The 17,127-nt window shown below is 36.0% G+C and overlaps 2 protein-coding genes and 1 non-coding gene across 9 annotated transcripts; 2 read left to right on the top strand and 1 right to left on the bottom strand.

Annotated features, from left to right (window-relative positions):
• Window positions 1–572: 572 nt before the first annotated feature.
• TRNAD-GUC (transfer RNA aspartic acid (anticodon GUC)) lies at window positions 573–644 on the top strand. Its single transcript has one exon. It is a non-coding gene; the product is annotated as a tRNA-Asp (tRNA).
• Window positions 645–693: 49 nt separating this feature from the next.
• LOC110793702 (peptidyl-tRNA hydrolase, mitochondrial) lies at window positions 694–11,674 on the top strand. Of its 7 annotated transcripts, none has more exons than XM_056828267.1 (13): window positions 694–1,086; window positions 2,084–2,171; window positions 4,001–4,068; window positions 4,182–4,232; window positions 4,320–4,393; window positions 5,117–5,175; window positions 5,254–5,330; window positions 6,686–7,702; window positions 8,888–8,959; window positions 9,090–9,202; window positions 10,250–10,291; window positions 10,370–10,443; window positions 11,440–11,674. In XM_056828267.1, the coding sequence occupies exons 1-8, from the start codon at window positions 769–771 to the stop codon at window positions 6,866–6,868; spliced, it is 918 nt and encodes a 305-aa protein (XP_056684245.1). In that variant the 5' UTR covers window positions 694–768; the 3' UTR covers window positions 6,869–7,702; window positions 8,888–8,959; window positions 9,090–9,202; window positions 10,250–10,291; window positions 10,370–10,443; window positions 11,440–11,674. The 7 variants fall into 7 exon arrangements, with proteins under 7 accessions (XP_056684245.1, XP_056684251.1, XP_056684246.1 ...); XM_056828273.1 differs by having other exon boundaries at window positions 700–1,086; window positions 7,557–7,702; XM_056828268.1 differs by lacking the exon at window positions 11,440–11,674 and adding an exon at window positions 10,996–11,194 and having other exon boundaries at window positions 700–1,086.
• A 332-nt stretch (window positions 11,675–12,006) lies between these two features.
• Window positions 12,007–16,820, bottom strand: LOC110793700 (uncharacterized). The gene is made up of 3 exons (XM_056829023.1): window positions 13,592–16,820; window positions 12,868–12,909; window positions 12,007–12,784 (listed from the first exon to the last, which is right to left on the bottom strand). The coding sequence occupies exons 1-3, from the start codon at window positions 13,778–13,780 to the stop codon at window positions 12,233–12,235; spliced, it is 783 nt and encodes a 260-aa protein (XP_056685001.1). The 5' UTR covers window positions 13,781–16,820; the 3' UTR covers window positions 12,007–12,232.
• Window positions 16,821–17,127: the final 307 nt, after the last annotated feature.

Here is a 17,127-nt window from a genome sequence, read left to right as displayed (position 1 = left end):
GATACACGAAGTAGTTAGATCTTGGCCGAACATATTGGTTTTCTTTTTCTACCCATTTTTTGTGGTTGAACACAGCAGCCATGAAAGAGTGGATCTTCATGGGTTATTGTACTCGATCCCCACAGACGACGCCAAATTGTTCCGGGATTGAAACGATAGTATGAGCGTCCTTGGTGTCTTGAGATCTGGCCTCGTACGGTGCCTGCAAGATGAACTCCGGGCCAAGGGGGGGTCCCCGAGGCGGAGCCTCCGACGCTCAAGTCAGTACAATTGATGTATAAAATGAGGTGTGTAGGGGAGAGAGAGAGTAGGGTGACTTCTCTAGGGTTAGAGAATGACCCCCTTCACCTTGCCCTTTGAGGGGTATATATAGTGCCTTGTTGGGCCTTTGAGGCCTTGTAAATGATATTGGGCTTGAGTGAGTTTTATTGGCTTTTGGGTTAAAATGGTGGGCCCATTTTAACACCCCAACACTAAGGTTCGAAGGAGTTATCTCTCATCTTCTTCTCAGTACATTAATCAAAATTAACATAGTGTTAAATTTGATTTTAGTTAAACCTTTAACAAATAATGTCGTTGTAGTATAGTGGTAAGTATTCCCGCCTGTCACGCGGGTGACCCGGGTTCGATCCCCGGCAACGGCGCTTTTTTTTATATTTCCCACAAGTTTTTTAAAATTACTTTCACTTTCCCCTTTTTGGCATCCAAGTAACGTAAACCATTCCAATTCAACTTCAAACCCTAGAAATCGAAATAGAAATTCAGAGTATGAACATTGCTGCAATTTCATTGCCGTTTTCATCATCAGCTCTACAACGTTTCCAGTTTCGCAGAACTTTGTTTTCATCATCTTCATTTTCGTCTTCTCTAATTTCTAAAACCTTAAACTTTTCGTCTGCAAATTCGAATTGGAAAATGATCAATTTTGATTGTTTATCATCTTCCAGTGAATCTAATACCACCGCTGAGGGAAATACGGCATCGTCTTCTGGTGATGATGCCCTTCAGATTAAGCCTGAGCCTAAACCTTGGCTTCTTGTTGGTCTTGGAAATCCAACCTTTTTTTTTAACGGCAGTCGTCATAATGTATTCTTTCTCTCTCTTCTTTGTGGGATTTCCGTTAAGCTTTTGGAATGATTTTTCTTGTTATTATTTGGATTTTATTTTGAAACAATTTAGGCACTTTGGAGATTAACACGTAGTGATACTATTTGTTTTTTAAATTTGATCAATACAATGGCCTGAAAGAGAACTTGAGTTTATGGGTGAAAAGGAACTTTTAGATTTTGGGTGTTTCGATCTCAATTGCTGTTAAGGATAAGTTTTTAGGAACATAATGTTCTGGCAATTGGGGGACAAACATATAGTACTAATTTGCGAAATGGAATCAAACCGGAAGCTGTACTTCATATACTGGTGTATAAGATTTGATTGTAATTTTTTTCTTCATATGGTGTGAGAAATTTTTTGGGGGTCTGAATTAGCCACAAGGGTGTTACAAATGGCAAATGTGAGATTGTGGGTGTTGTTTTACTAATTGTTCTTAAAGGAATAGCCTTGGAAATAAAATATACCGGCAATTTGGATTTTTTGGAGATTGTGACAGCTTCTAATTTTCGAAAAGGAATCAAGCAGGAATTTTTCTTATGGTTCTTATTGAGAATATTATGTGTTTTGGAAATGGCGAGTGTTACATATGTACATGCAGAAGATTGAGTTAGGAGATACCATGATAGATTGCCGATTTTCTGTCCATATTGTTAACTTTGTTGCAGAGGAGTTTTGGATATTTCAGCATTTGCTTTTCTCCAGAATGGGGTGAAAACTGTTTTAGGTTGTAAGTTCCCTAAAGTACCTATAGTGGTTCTTTATAAAATAGTTTCACTTTTTACTTGCAAGTCGCAACACTGTAGTCTAATTGTATATAGCTTCTACTATACATGTTACTACTTTCATATTCTCAAATACATAACAGGCGGATGCTTCTAATCGGTATCATTAACCCTGAAAAAAGTTCTTTTCTGCTGTGTTGGGAATTTGGGATCTGATTTCTTATTGAAGAAACAACTATGTTACGTTTCAGGTTGGTTTTGAGATGGTAGACATCATAGCAGAAGCGGAGGGGATTTCAATGAGTAATAGTGTTTCTTTTAAAGCTTCGTTTGGGAAAGGTACCCTTGCTCCTTTGTTCTGGCTTTAACATTATTGAATAACCTAGGGTTGTGTTGGAAACCCGTACTTGATTTCAATATCTGGATTCCAATTCTTGAAACTCAAATTCTGACATTGAAATCCAATTTATGTGTGTGGGAAGTACTAGAATTTCAAATTCAGAATTTGAATCACTCTTCACTTACCTTGTTCCCGAATTCATGTCATATAGTACTTTGTAAAATGTTATCTATGGAAATCATACCAAAGCCAAGTGATTGATCCAAACTCTAATCAACAAAAACCTTTACATATTGTACTTGAAATTTTAAGGCAAGAGGAACATTGACTTAAATGTAAGAGTCTGAGAAAACAAAAATTGAAGAACACAGAGATGTAGAAAGAGAAATCTAATGAACTTTTCCCAACTGAGGAGAGAGAATCAGACATAAAAAAATTGAGATACAGAAATAAGAGACAGGAAAAAGGAATGACGAGGCAAAAATGAGGCGAACTTACAGAAAAAGAGCAAGAACCATTTGAGTTTTCTTCAATTTTTACAGTCGATGGAATCAAGAAGAAGGAAGGAGGATCCAGTCATGGGCTTTCTTTAATTAAAGGGGAGAGAGAATTGTAACTGACGGCAATTCAAATGGAATTTGAAATTCTCAATTTGGGGCTTTTTTATTTGTCATGGAATTGAAGCAAATATAAATTCAAAACAATGGCATTTACCCAATTCCAGAATTTGAAATGTATTCTTTAATCCCAAACAGACCATAGAGGAATTTGTAGCACAAGAACTATGGAATGTATAAAGCAATGGCACAAACCATGTGTTGGTTGAAGTCCTGTGTTTTAGGGAATATTAAATCAAAACAAAGTTTATCATTCAAGTATAAAATGTTCCATTCAGGAGTTTTGTTGAATTTCATAATGTTATGTTCCGAAAAGTAGCGCTTATGTTATGTCATGTTTCCTTTGGTTATTATTGTGAACGTAAAGCTCATATTTTTTTCTAATGTATTGCCTAATTTGATTTTGGGGCCGGTCTTTAGGTCTACCTTTCTTCTGTGTTATTTGTGTAAGGGTTTTTAATCAAAGACCCATCTAAGAAAAAGGTGTATTCTCATAACCACCCTTAAGTCCTTAACTAGAAAATAAAAATAAACCACCCGTAAATTGGATGGTTAGGACTTGCTTTGTCGCACTCAGAGTTTGACTATTGTGTATATTAGCTGGTATAGATCTCATTCAATATTCTGTTTGTTTCACAAATATTCCATTGATAGTAAGCAAAGTATGTAAATGAGGTTCACAGTATGGTATGAACTACATATTATAATGAATTAAAGAAGAAACCGGAAAAAATGAAGAGGAGTTTAGAAGCCAACGATGTTTAACAATAATCGTCCAAAACTCCAAACTGGTGCAAGATGAAATAAACTCCCTGTTTCTGCAAGTTCGTAATGAGATAAATTTCTGTAGTGGATTAATCGTTATAAACTTAGTATGTGCAAGGCGTGCACAAAGCTAGGAGAAATATATAATATAATTGTTGAATGATATTTAAATTTATATTATTAGGGAAAGTAACCTTTTTGTTCCTGGGAAATAATACCTCAGTTAATCAAATTAAATGTTTAATGTCCCCCTCCAAAACATTTGTCCCCATTTAAATTTGTGACTCACAACTTTGTAAGTCATTTCAAAAATGAGAAAAAAAATAGAGGGATTAAAATATGTGAATGTGATCCCTGAAATCAAGAAGAATATTTTGATGAAAGATTTTTTGGTGGTTTCTTGAACTTATGCTGCTTGTTAACTAATTTGTTTGCTTTCGGATCAGGCTACATTGGAAAAGTTCCGGTCATCCTTTCCAAGCCACTAACTTTCATGAATTTCAGTGGTTACTCTGTAAGTAGCTAAACTTGGAAGATATTTTAATTGTTAGATCATAGAAGCTAAATTATTAGACATATTTTCTATTCCCGGCAATGGTTACTAAATTCTGAAAATATTCTTTGAAGGTCGGTCCTATGGTTTCATATTTTAAGATCCCACTGAATCAAGTACTAGTGGTAATATGCTGTTCATTACTCATCCTACTGTGTTGATTTAAAGTTTTAAACCTCATATATTTAAAGAGATGATTGATTTTTATACAGATTTACGATGACTTGGATTTGGCTTTTGCGAGATTGCGGCTTTTACCCAAGGGTGGTCACGGAGGTCACAACGGGTATTTACCTTCTATGCGCTTCCTGTGTTTTTTTGTTGGTGAAGTGCTAGTGATGCTACATTAACCAAAATTTAAACACGCTTTAAGTGCTTAGACAAGGTTTTGTCTTTGAGTTACGTTCTCAAATTGTCTTATATAGTCAACTACCACCTCAACACTTTGTTAGCATGTGGAGGGCCAAGGGAAAGAGAAGGGAGGGAAACGAGGGAAAGTGTGAGCCCATTTTCCTTCCGAATGTTTTCAACTGTGGAGGGACTTGGTTTATTATGAAGAGAAGGAAAACAAATCTCTCTTGACTTTTTTTCCTTTCTCTTCCCCTTTATCATATCCAAATAAGGGATAGTACATCCCTCACTTTCCCTTCCGTCCCTTTCCGTCCAAATCATCCTATCCAAACATAGTGAAAATGTTAAAACCTAAAACATAGGTGTACTCCCCACCTGGATTCTTCAGATGGAGACTCCATATAGTTGGTGTAATCCAGTTGAAAGGTGTATCAAATAGTTATTAATAGTAAGTTAGTAACCAGATTACTTCTTTTGTTGGGGTTATTTACCAGTATGGGGTTTGTTAATCAACTTGGTAAAATGGAACAAAGCTTTTTATATATTCCTGGCCTTCTGAGGTTGTAATATAATATTGTTGCTTTATGCCAATTAAAAACTGGAATCTTTGTTGTGCCCTTTAGACGCCTTTGTAAACTTTTATTTGATGTACCTGTAGGATGAGGAGTGTCATTGATCATTTCAAAGGAAATCGCGACATTCCACGTTTAAGAATAGGTAAATAATATTGAGTGAAAGATCAATGCTTAGTTTATTTGAATTAGTGCCATCAATCTCTGTGTGAATTTTTTATAGGAATTGGGCGGCCTGCTGGAATGATGGATGCTGCCAGTTTTGTTCTCCGTCCATTCAGTAAACAAGAACGTGAAGAGGTGAGCAGCCTGCCTTCTATTTGTTTTATACATTACCCTATCTACAGGAGACCTAAGAAGAGGCTTCTTTTTCTTTTCTGTTTGATTTTAAATTTGAATGAATTTGCTCAAAGCTGCTGTTTGGTGCAACGTGGTTTGTACTTTCTTTTGGGCTGCTGACTTAACTCAGTGTTCCACAGTTTTCAATAGCTTTTGTCATGAAATGTAGAACTTTGGAACTGTAGGGGTTTTTTTGTTTTAATCTTTTTTCCAACATAACTTGTCACATAAATATTTTAAGGTGAACCTCTAAGTTTGATTCTTATGTAGGCATATACATTAGACTAGAAGAGAACCAAGGTACTAGCCTGCTGCCCAAATTTAAGGCAACTATTTTGGAAGGTGTTGCATGAAGAGATGGAATTTGTTGATTATAATTGAATAGCGAGAGAGGGAGTGAACGAAATCATCTTTGAGTTTCTAACTAATGTGTTATTTGTATCTAGTATCTACTACTTGGGGCTAGCCTACGTGTACATGTTCCATCCAAAATTCCATCATTAGCAAGACCCATACTTGGCATTGTTGCTCCCCAGTCATCTCATAAAATGAGTCTTCATCTTAGTTTCAAAATAGGGTCGAATGTAGTATTGAATAGAATCAGTATCTCCTCCAGTCTAAGGATTCAACATCAACAGATATAAATCTAGGGATCATTATGTTTAATTTTGGGTACATTTATTGGTTGAAATTATTGTATTTAAGGGGTTCTTATACTCCTGTATAGCTGATATGTCCTTATGCTCTTGTGATTTATTTTTTTCTTCTTGAATTTCATCTCCTGTGTTTTCTGGTATTTAAAAGATACGGAGTAAAACATTAATCCACATTCGTCTTATTCCACCTTATTGTTGACTTACTGTCTCTGCTTCATGACATGTTGTTGTGTATTGTAGACGAAACAATTTGGCAATTCTTGTTGAATTCAGAAAAATTTCCCAAATTACCTTAGCGTATGTGGGAAAGTTCTATTTGAATCTGGAGCTTTAAATAGAGCTCCTCAGGTTAATTTTAGAGAAACAAACCACTATTTTGTAGAAGAAAAATACCATACAATAGTCTTTTAATTGTTAATTAAGTAATTATATAAGGATAATAGCACTGTAGTAGCTCCTGTACTTTGTTGTTCCTCGTCTGGTGTCAGGTTTACTTCTGTTGTTACTAAGGTTTGGTCTCGGCTGAATCTTAGTCAACTTGCTGGATTTGAAGTCTTGTAAAATTGCTTTTCCTCATCACATTCTATTTTATATGGGGTTTTGGGGCCTAGATTACATTTGAGTTTTTCCCGGACTGTTAACTTATTTTGTTGTGTGCAGTTGGATCTGACATTGGTTACGGGATTGGAGGCAGTGCGGATACTTTTGCTAGAAGGTTTTAATAAAAGTGCCACATTTGTGAATAGCGCAAAACCTCTGCAACAGCTTAGTTCAGGGGCTGCGAATGGGAGGCGCGAGCTGGGCTTCCATACCATGCCCCCGGAAAAAGGTCCCCAAAATTAGATTATACTAATTAGGTTACTGGATGTACTAAAGAATCGTTCGCTCAGTGGAATGAAAAAGGGTGAATGTGCATACAAAGGGCCTGAGTTCGAATGTTGGTATGTAGAATTTTTTTAAAAATAAAACTATACACGGTTAATGTTTTTTACCCCCCTAACCTTTAAAAAGCCAGGTTTCATGTTACTGTGTTTAAGACCAGTGCATGGGCAATTTTTCCGTCGAGCATTCTTTAGACGATTTCCCCCTTGCTTCTTTGCCTTCTCCGCGCTTCTACTCCATCCTCCATTTCCAACCTAACTTTTCCCTCTCCTTTCCTCCTTCACTGTTCTCTCTCCTCCCCATCGTCGTTACGACACCATTTGCTGCGAGTAGGCCGACATTGACTAGAACAAAAGGTTTATTCTTTTCTACATATTACTTTGTATCCTTCAGCACATTATTCTTCATTTTCTTTACGGAATTCGATTTATTTTTGCTAGAATGTAGAATATAGAATATTAGATTTGTGGGAATGTTATTGTTTAGGGTGATTCTTAATTTTACTGCTCGTTCATTGATTATTGTTTTTGTGTCTGTTGATTGCTGTGAAATTTAGTAATGAATTGGCAATACTAGTTTGGCGATTTGATATTTTCTTTTTCAGGTGCGTTTCACATCTTACTATTACTACATATATCTTTTACTGTAGGCCGAAGCATTGAATGAGGAGGTATTGACCACTGACTCATCAATTCATCATCATCTTCAGCTGATACGCCGCCATTTGAGCTGGGCTAACCATCTCCTTGAGTTGGTGGCGGCTACTGAATACTGATTCACCCTAATTCATCATATGTGAGTGACTCACCAGCAATATTACTACTGCTGGCTTTGGTATTTATGTGGGCTTTTGGTTTTCTGTTTTATATTCCAGTTTCTTTGCTTACAATGTTTTACTACTATTGGCTTTATCTAATTTGGATTTTAGGAAATTCCGGGTTAGGGTTTCGATTAGATTTGTGAAATATAGATCTTTAGATGAAGTCTTTAAGAGTTTATGGTATAATTCAGTAAGATGACTTCATTTCCTATGGGCTACAACTGCAGGTTCGTTAGGATTTGCTTCCTCAACTACTAACCTCTTTAATTAACCTACTCCCTGCGTCCCTGAAAGATTGCCCCAATTGCTTTTGTTCAATTTATTAAGAATTGGGTATACACAAAAACAAATTGGTAGGTAGATTTGTCTTTTAGTTAAATAAAATAATTGTGTGTCAGGAGAAACACGTGGGGACCATAAACCAAATAAGGTAATCATCATTATCGTTATCATTACCCCATTGCCTCAAAGAGGCTCCCGCGAGAAGCGGGGTAGGGGGGGTCGGGTTTACGCAACCTTACCCCTGCAATTGCAGAGAGGTTGTTTCTAATTGACCCAAAAGCGATAATGGGACGACCATCTTCTACTTCATGGAAAGTAAGCGAAAAGGTTTTAAGAGTCATTTTGATGTCCATTACATCCCACAGGCCACAGCCAAAAGAACAAATGAATCTTTAGCTCCATCGGAAATGGACAAAAAACCAAATAAGGTAACGGGGCAAACAAATGGGGCAATCTTTTAGGGATGGAGGGAGTATTAGGTTTGCTCTTTGATTCTTTAGTAAATATCTAACAAGGCTGTGAAGGCTGTTGTAAAGCTTGATGGTTTAGGAATATTTATTTACTGCTAATTTTTTTACGATTTGTTCCCTTTCCTTTAATTTTGAAATAATATGGTTTATAACTTAGCTTTGGCTTGAATCTTTGAGATTGGAAAGTGCCATTTTGTGCATTTGAACTCATTTTGGAAATCCAGAAAGGTAGATGCATTTTTGTTCTTGTCTCCAAATTTGCATCTTAGTCTTATATTGTGGTTTATTGATAGTCACTACAATGGTTGTGTTGTAACTTGTAAAATCTTCACTTCAGCTGTAATGATTATTAGCACTTCGTTCACAATTATATTCTTAATGTGGGGGTTATCTCCTGTCTTATAACAGTGTAGAGACGGGCACGACCAGCCCTTTGCACGGAAGAGTAGAGAGTATTTGAGAAAACTCTGCAATGGAAAGGTTTTTTTGAATTTAAATAGAGTATTTTTGCTTCCTGACTTTTTACATTGCTTGCGTATCTGTCAAAATGAAATACGAAGTATTATTTTTTAAACTTTTACCTTAGGGAGTTTCCTATTTATAACTACAGGAGATAGTTTACAAAATGGATTCGATCACACCAGGGGAATAGAATGCTCCACCAAGAAGAGTGTTTGCTTCTGTGATGTGTCGAAGTTGGTGGTTAAACAAGGTTGAGCAAAGGTATTCTTAAAATAATGTTCATGCTTTTCTGCATAAGTTATGGTGTTCTTTGATCTGTTTTGACGTGCTGAGATCTGAGAGTATTAGTTATCTATCTGCTTTAGGGGATGGTTTATACTTTAATTTCATGATCATAGTGTATAATTTGCCACACATCAGTTTCCCAACAATTCATCTTCCTCGTTGCAACCGTAATCACCCACCACTTTTCGCTATACACTCTCCTTTGCTAACCTGTACCGAACATTCTGGAAACGGTAAGGTATTATTTGGTTTGGTGTCCACAGGCGTGACTGTTTCATCAATTGACATTGTCCGACTGCATTTAACTAGCTGGCAAAAGCTGGCCCAACCCACCAACCCAACTCGAACTCAACCAAATAATAAATGGTTGGGTCAACATTTTCAACCCGTTTAATTAAATGGGTTGACCCAACCCAACCCGTTTAATTAAATGGGTTGGATCAAGTTGAAATTTTCAACCCGAAAGCAACCCGCCTAAACCATATCACTAATTGGGTCGGGTAAACCCGTATACAAATCAGAAGGATTATTCTTGCGTGGGCCTGGTCCACAATAATATTAGTGTGGACCCAAAACCAATAATTTTCTATAACACCTTTTCAAGTACATAAGGTCTTTTATTGTTCATATGGTGACTAATTATACACCAAATTTCTTAGATATAGTAACCATTTTTTGAAGCATAGTAACCCTATGTTTTTAACATGAATTGTGGCTTAAAATCACACTATTCTTGACACCAATTTGATATTTTTTGCATAATAATCCTAATAAACATGCCAAAATAAGGGACCTTTTTTTTAGGTATGATCCACAACAAGCTTAGTGTGGACATGATCCATTTAAGAATTGGTAGACTGTTGGATTTGTATGTGATGTAAGATATAACAAATTGAAAGTTGATGTAAGCTAATATTGCTGTTCAAGGTTTCAAGCTATAAAGTTACTGCCGAACAAATTGATTTTCTTCTCCATGCATAATGGCGTTCTCATTTTTCTTATGATCCATTCTATTTGGAACAGGTCCGTTTCTTGACTAAGATTTATCATCCGAATATTGATAAGGTGTGAACCTACTCTTCGACGTGCTACAGTTTGATTCCAATATTCCATGCAAGCTAATATGAGAACTTATTTGTGCAGCTTGGAAGGATATGCTTAGACATCCTTAAAGATAAATGGAGCCCAGCCCTGCAGATCCGAACAGTATTACTAAGGTAAATTTTTCATAATCCGATACATGATTTTACGTATAGATGTATTCAGTAGGAAAAAACATTTAAACAGCTAATACTAGTTAATTAACAAAAGTTTGGAGAGTGGGAGTTGTTTAAAAATGAAAGAAGGAATGTGAAAGCAAGGAAAACTCTGGCTGTTAGAAATGTGTTTGTAACTAACTTATTTTCGTTTTGTTTTGTTTTGTTTTGAGGGTGTGGGGGTTACGGTGGGGAAAGATTTGATTGAATTTATTAAAGCATTTTGAACCTTGAGCGCATAACATTGTAGAAATCCAAGCTTATATATGTCTTCGGACCAGATTGTGTGAAGTCTTGCCTCCCTAACTATGTGAAGTGCGACAAATTTTCATTTATAACAAGAAATTGTGTGCTGGTGTTTATCTATTCCTGGTTGTCTTTATATCCCTCTGTATACATGACTGGATTGATGATTTTCTGACACTTTTATTGTAGTGTGCTTGATTAAGTTATCACTTATGAAAGAATTCTTGTTAGTAAATTATTCTAAAAGTTATGATGATCCACTTTCAGAGTAATGAAGTTGAAGCTGTGGAAACATGTTTGCCATAACCCTTCCCTCTTAACACTACTTGGACCTTAGATATCGCGTGCATATATTCAATCTCAATTGTCATTATTCAATACATATACTATTTCAGGGATGTCTGTAAAACGTTGTCACATTTCCTATTATACTTTGGAGTGACCGAATCTCCTTAAAATGACACAACTATGAACTATCATATTATCATGAATGCTATTTTTGTAAATCATGTAATTTCCTCCATTGAATTAGTGTAATAACATGGTTAAAAATGGCAATTAATTTGGGATGGAGGGAGTAATATAAGTGTATTAATAATGAGTAATATAAATATACGGATGCGATAAACCTATGTCTCTATGAGTAATACTTTGTATAAATTACAAGATTGATTGGTTGACTAATACTTGTTCCGAACACTCATGTTGCAGCAAACAAATGGTCGCGCTTATATGCAACAGGTGCTTGACAGTGGGACCTTATCACACAATTGGATTTCCCCATTGTAATTTAAAACCACATTACATTTACTACTGTATTGGAAATGCTCCAATTGCTCGGTTGTAGATTAATCTTGTCATAAAACTGCTTCAATCATGCATTGTCGATTTGTCGTCAACATTTGTAATTCTTATTTCTTTCATTTACAATCATGTTATTTTGTCATGTTTTTATCGAGTGTTTAAGAGGGGCTTGGAAGGTTAACAATGGTTGCAATTCGCAAATTATTCCACGGGGCTGTAGCTGATATATGTCTATATCAAATTATTCCTTTGCATTCTGATCCTACTTTTGTCAAATTTGGTCGTTGTTATGACGGTGTGAATCTACCAAGACGTTTTTCTATATCATCTTACATTCAGATTGTATATATAATATATGTCATACGCATCCAAATTCTCCATAAGGCTCGTTGATGAGAAAACACGATTCTAACTATTCAGCAACATTACACATAATTTCAACAAGATAATGACAAGGAATTATACTAGAGTAACTTCCAATAATGTCTTCAATTAGCATAGCAAAATCCAAAATTACAGTCTCTGATGAAATAGTACCACTGAAATTAAACAAAATGAAATGCATATAATCAAAATGAAGTACCATCTATTCCCTCCAAAATTCAAATCCGTCATTATGAAACTAGTTACTGTAGTTAGTAACACTAAAACTACCTACCATTACCCCATAAGCTTCAATTGAAAACTCAATCAAGTACGGCTAAGTTGTCCTTAGATCAGTGACATTGGCATGAAGCCTTTTCTTTCCACCACCACTCTTTCCTCTGGCGCCAAACGAGGACGATGGAGCATCACCTGAACCACCACTATCGGTGTTAGTCGGACCACTGCAGGAGCTCTCTTTCAAGGATGATAGCTTACGCCGCTTTGTCGTTTTCTGCATTTTGGTGGCTGATGTGGAGGGGAAAACAGGGGCACCAGAACTACCGTTGTTGTTCGGACCGCTACCGATACTCATCGACGAAGCTAACTTGGACTTCTCTACCGCCTCCAGAGATTTCGGTTTCTGCGCAGTCTTCACAGATTTCGACTTCGTGGATGTAGTGGAGGGAGAAACGAGGACGATTTTGTCATTCTCTGGTTTGAGTAATTTGATCGAAGTTATGGAGCACTCTTGCCAGTTGAGAATCTTAAGATCCCTGATTGCTTCACTGATATCAATGGTTGCTTTGGTTGACGATGAAATGCCTTCCTTCAGAGTTGATCGGGCAGGATGCATTGGCTCAATTGCTTTCACTGCTTCTTCAGCTTTCTATGATCAATGTCGTCAGTCTAAACATAAATAGAGAGATGAAAAGAGAGACACGAAGAAAGAGAAGAAGAAGAGTCCAGAACCTTCAGCCGACCAGGCTTCTTGAAACCATGGATTGAAACTATCTGCATTTTTCAGAGAAAAAACAAGCAAAATCAGAACGATTCATTCGTTGCTTCACAAATATAAATTGAAATTTTTCATCGGAGTTGTAAACGAGATCGAAATAAAAATCAGAAGGACTGATAATTGTTTTTGGAAAGTTCTTTGTGAAATGGATTTGATTCACAACAATTTCCAGCTCAACCAGTAACCAAAGTAGAGATAATGTATTTTACAAAAATATGAATTAAAATCAAAATGTAGATCTCATCAGAAATTAGAAAATACGAGTTTGAAATTAAAATCGCGACTGATGTTTAATACAAAACAAGTTCCAGTAATAATTGAGAGAGAAAAGATTAAAATTACGAAATGAGGTTAAAATATAGCGGAAACGAGTTAATACTATAAAATCAAAATTACAACAAACTGAGATGAAAATTCTGAAAAATTATCCGGAAAACAAGGTTTCAGTCGCAACATTCTCCAGTTCAACCAGCAATTAGTCGACACACATTTGATTCACAAAATCAGGAAAGGAAACCAAAATTTCTATTCGGAGATTAGCGAAATAAGTTCGAAACTCGAATCAAAGTTCAAAAAAACAGAGAGAAATAGGTTTAAGTCAGGATTTGAACAATTAGCCAAAAGTTTACGAAAACTCTCCTCAAAAACCTAAAAATCAAGCGAAAATGGAAAGAGGACCTGATTGATTTCACCGACGGTGAACTTGGAGAAATCACGAGAGAGAAGATAGTGAAGGTAGCTCTCGAGAGAAAGCTGTTTCTTCCCTTTGAGCTTGCAATCCATCACTTGCTCTGTTATTTGCATACGGTGCTGATAATGCTGATGAATCTGCTCTTCAACTGGACTCGCCATCGCTGGACACGCCATTCTTTCTCTAACTGTATTTCTCTCTCTGGTCGATACTGAGTGTTGGTTACAAGATTCGGAGTGGAGTATTTGTTATGGGAAGCTCTAGGCGTTGGGTATTTAACTATTTATAGCAGATTTGAATTTGGGGATAGACATATTTTCGCGGGCATTCTTAACGATATTTGAATTTTACGGGTATTACTTCTCATTTACTGTAACTGAATTGTGTTGGTAGAGTTTGTTTAAGACGTTTCTAGATAAATATAAACAATCAATTTTGGAGCATGAAATTAATTAGCCTCTGTTCTAAATAAGTAAAAACAAGTTCAGATAAGTTTAGTTTTAGATAATTTCAGATAATATAGGTCCAGCAAAAATAAGTTTTTTTTTTTTCAGACATTTTCACACACAAATAAGTTTATTTCATATAAAATAAGTTTTTTTCAGATAAAATAAATTCAGATAAGTTTAGATAATATTAGTTCAGTCAAAATAAGTCCAATACAATACATGGTATCTTGCTGTAACTCAAATTCTGGTAAACATCAAGTTTTCAAAATGGTTTTCAGCATTGCAGTGTATCTTATTTGGACTGAGAGGAATACTTAAAGATGGTTGTGGGCCGGGACGGGACGAAGTCCGATCAGGCCCGACACGAAAAAAGCCCGGCTCGAGCACGAAAAAATCGGACCCGACACGTGCACGAAGTCGTGAGCCGTGGGCCGGGTCTGGGCCTTAATTTTTTGGAAAAAGCACGACAAGGCAAGGCACTACTCGACCCGGCAAGACAAAGCACGCTAAATTCAGTAAAATTAGTCTTAGGCACGACGGGCCGGCCGGCCAGGCACGAAAGCTCGTGGGCTTGGGCCGGGCCTAAGCCTTGTTTGAACATTTCGGCCCGACCATGAGAACAATTTAAGAGATTAAAGTCATGTCATAACTCGTTCTCATTAATGGTGATTGGAACCTATTCCTCAAAACCTTAGTAGGTATGATTGCTTGTTTGATAATTAGTTCGCTTTGATGCTCGCTAAACGTCGCACCGTAAAAGGAGACTATAAAAGCAGTATTCAGGTAGCTATGAATCAAAGTAAGTTGTTCATAAGTTACAAGAAGTAATTGTCCTACCATCTATGATAGGATATGGTGTTGTAGTTGTACAAGGCCTCTCGAAGAGTTAGATACTGTGAAAATGCATGGTCGTGCTCAGAATGGTTAAGGCTTAACCTTCTGTAAAAGTTTAACAGTTGAACTCAATAATTCGAGAAACACTTATGGACCTAATAAGGATGGCTTGGATCTTACCGTATGTTCAGTAAGTAACACCAGGAGACAAAGGAATGGGAATGCACACTTGTCTAAAGGACAAGTGGGACACTGAAGTAAATGTGTCCTTCACCCAAGGTGCATTGGTCCAATACTAAGGTTCATATTAATTACGGAATTATTAATTCAGTGAGATCAAGTGATCCGAATAGCTAGTTGAAGCATTGCTAAAAGGTCATAAAACAGATCGACAGATTATGAATCGGAAATTCATTTAATGGCTATTCAGGAAATTAATTCGGAAAACGTAAATATATGATAAGACGTTGGATCGTAATCGTATATCGTATTGCGGATATTTGTAGGTCGGGGCGGACGAATAATCATATCGTACGACATTGGATTTTCAAGTACTGTAGTACTATACGATAAATAATAGTCGTAAGGCATTAGACGCAAGACGAAAAGGAAACGAGCAAGTTGCTAGCCCACATCCCAAGCGTGCAAGCGATGGTCCCATGGCCTAAAAAGTATAGAAATACCTCCCCTAAAACTATAAAAGTATCTTCCCACAAATTAACTATAAAACTATAGAAATACATTGACTAAAACTATAAAGTATCTCCACTGAAACTATAAAAGTACCTTATCTGAAACTATAAAACTATAGAAGTACCTTGACTAAAACGATAATAGTAGCTCCCCTAAAACTATAAAAGTATGTATTCCATAAAACTATAAAACTATATAAGTACCTTGACTAAAAATATAAAAGTACCTTCCATAAAACTATGAAAATACCTTCCTTAAAACTATAAAACTGTAAAAGTACCTTGACTAAAACTATAAAAGTAATTGTACTGCCGTTTTGGGTTTCGTTAACCTCCGTTAATAGGCTTTAAACGCGTTGGGCTTATTTACAAGTGTGAACATGTCACACCATCAAATTGATGGTGTGACTGGTCCCATATAAGACTTTAGGTTTTGCTATTTATGCGTAAGGTAAAATATAGTCATATGATATCTTGTTAGAATCGTTTTGATAAATATTTTCAAACTATCAACTTTTTATAATTTTATCTATTACAAAATTAAAGATATTAATGATAAAAAAATGTACATTGGCAAGCGTGACTAAAAAATTTTGTCAACAAAATAAGAACAGACGAAGTAAATAAAGGCAAGTCTTGCAAGCAATATGCTCCCTCCATCTCAATTTATTAACCCCGTTTTACCAACTTTTATGAAAGTATTTTAGTTAAAATGAGACAAGTAAAACGAGACAGGAGTAGTAAATAATGATAGAGTTGGGGCTGAATTTGGTAGGGATGACGCGTGTTAGATCCCCGCAACAATAATTGGGAGGAAATTAACACCTATCCGTTCATAACTCGCGCCGAATCCGCATTAGCCCTATGGGTAATCGGGTGATACCACCAAAGAAATGATAGAACTATTAAAATTAAAAATTATAGACAAGTAAGTTTATTTCAGAAAAAAAATAAGTTTTTTCAAATAAAATAAATTCAGATAAGTTCAGATATTTTGAAAATAAATAACATAGATAATATTTTGAAAATAAATTTAAAAAGTTGATATTTTGAAAATAAATAACATAGATAATATTTATTCTCATACATACATGTACTATGATAGATGGACGTACAGATGGTCAAAGTTTTTAGTTTTGACAATATAAATAGTAAATGGATAGAACTTATGAACAAGAGGTAGTATGACTTACCAGTACTTTCTAACAAACAAAAAAAACTCACGATCGAGCAGTTTGATTAATCATTTCCAACAAAAAAATCCCCCTTTTTGTGATAACAGAACGTGAACAAAACAATAGAGGAAATGGCAACTTACACGTACAATGGAATCAGACAAGATATTCCTGCGATGTTTGGATATGGGAGCAATAGAGGTGTACGAGTTAGATAGTATTTACACATATCCGGTAAAAGGAAAGAATTGGAGCCATCTGGGAATCAGTATTGGGCCAGGGAAGAAGTATGAGGTGCTGAAGATCGGGGACAAAGATGTTGTCGACGCTGATTTGCAAACACTAATCAAAGATCTATTCAACTCGCGATTGA

The sequence above is a fragment of the Spinacia oleracea genome, chromosome 5 (assembly GCF_020520425.1).
Source record: "Spinacia oleracea cultivar Varoflay chromosome 5, BTI_SOV_V1, whole genome shotgun sequence".
Lineage (NCBI taxonomy): Eukaryota > Viridiplantae > Streptophyta > Magnoliopsida > Caryophyllales > Amaranthaceae > Spinacia > Spinacia oleracea.
The sequence above is the reverse complement of the archived record's forward strand: the minus strand, read 5'-3'. Positions and strand labels throughout refer to the sequence as shown.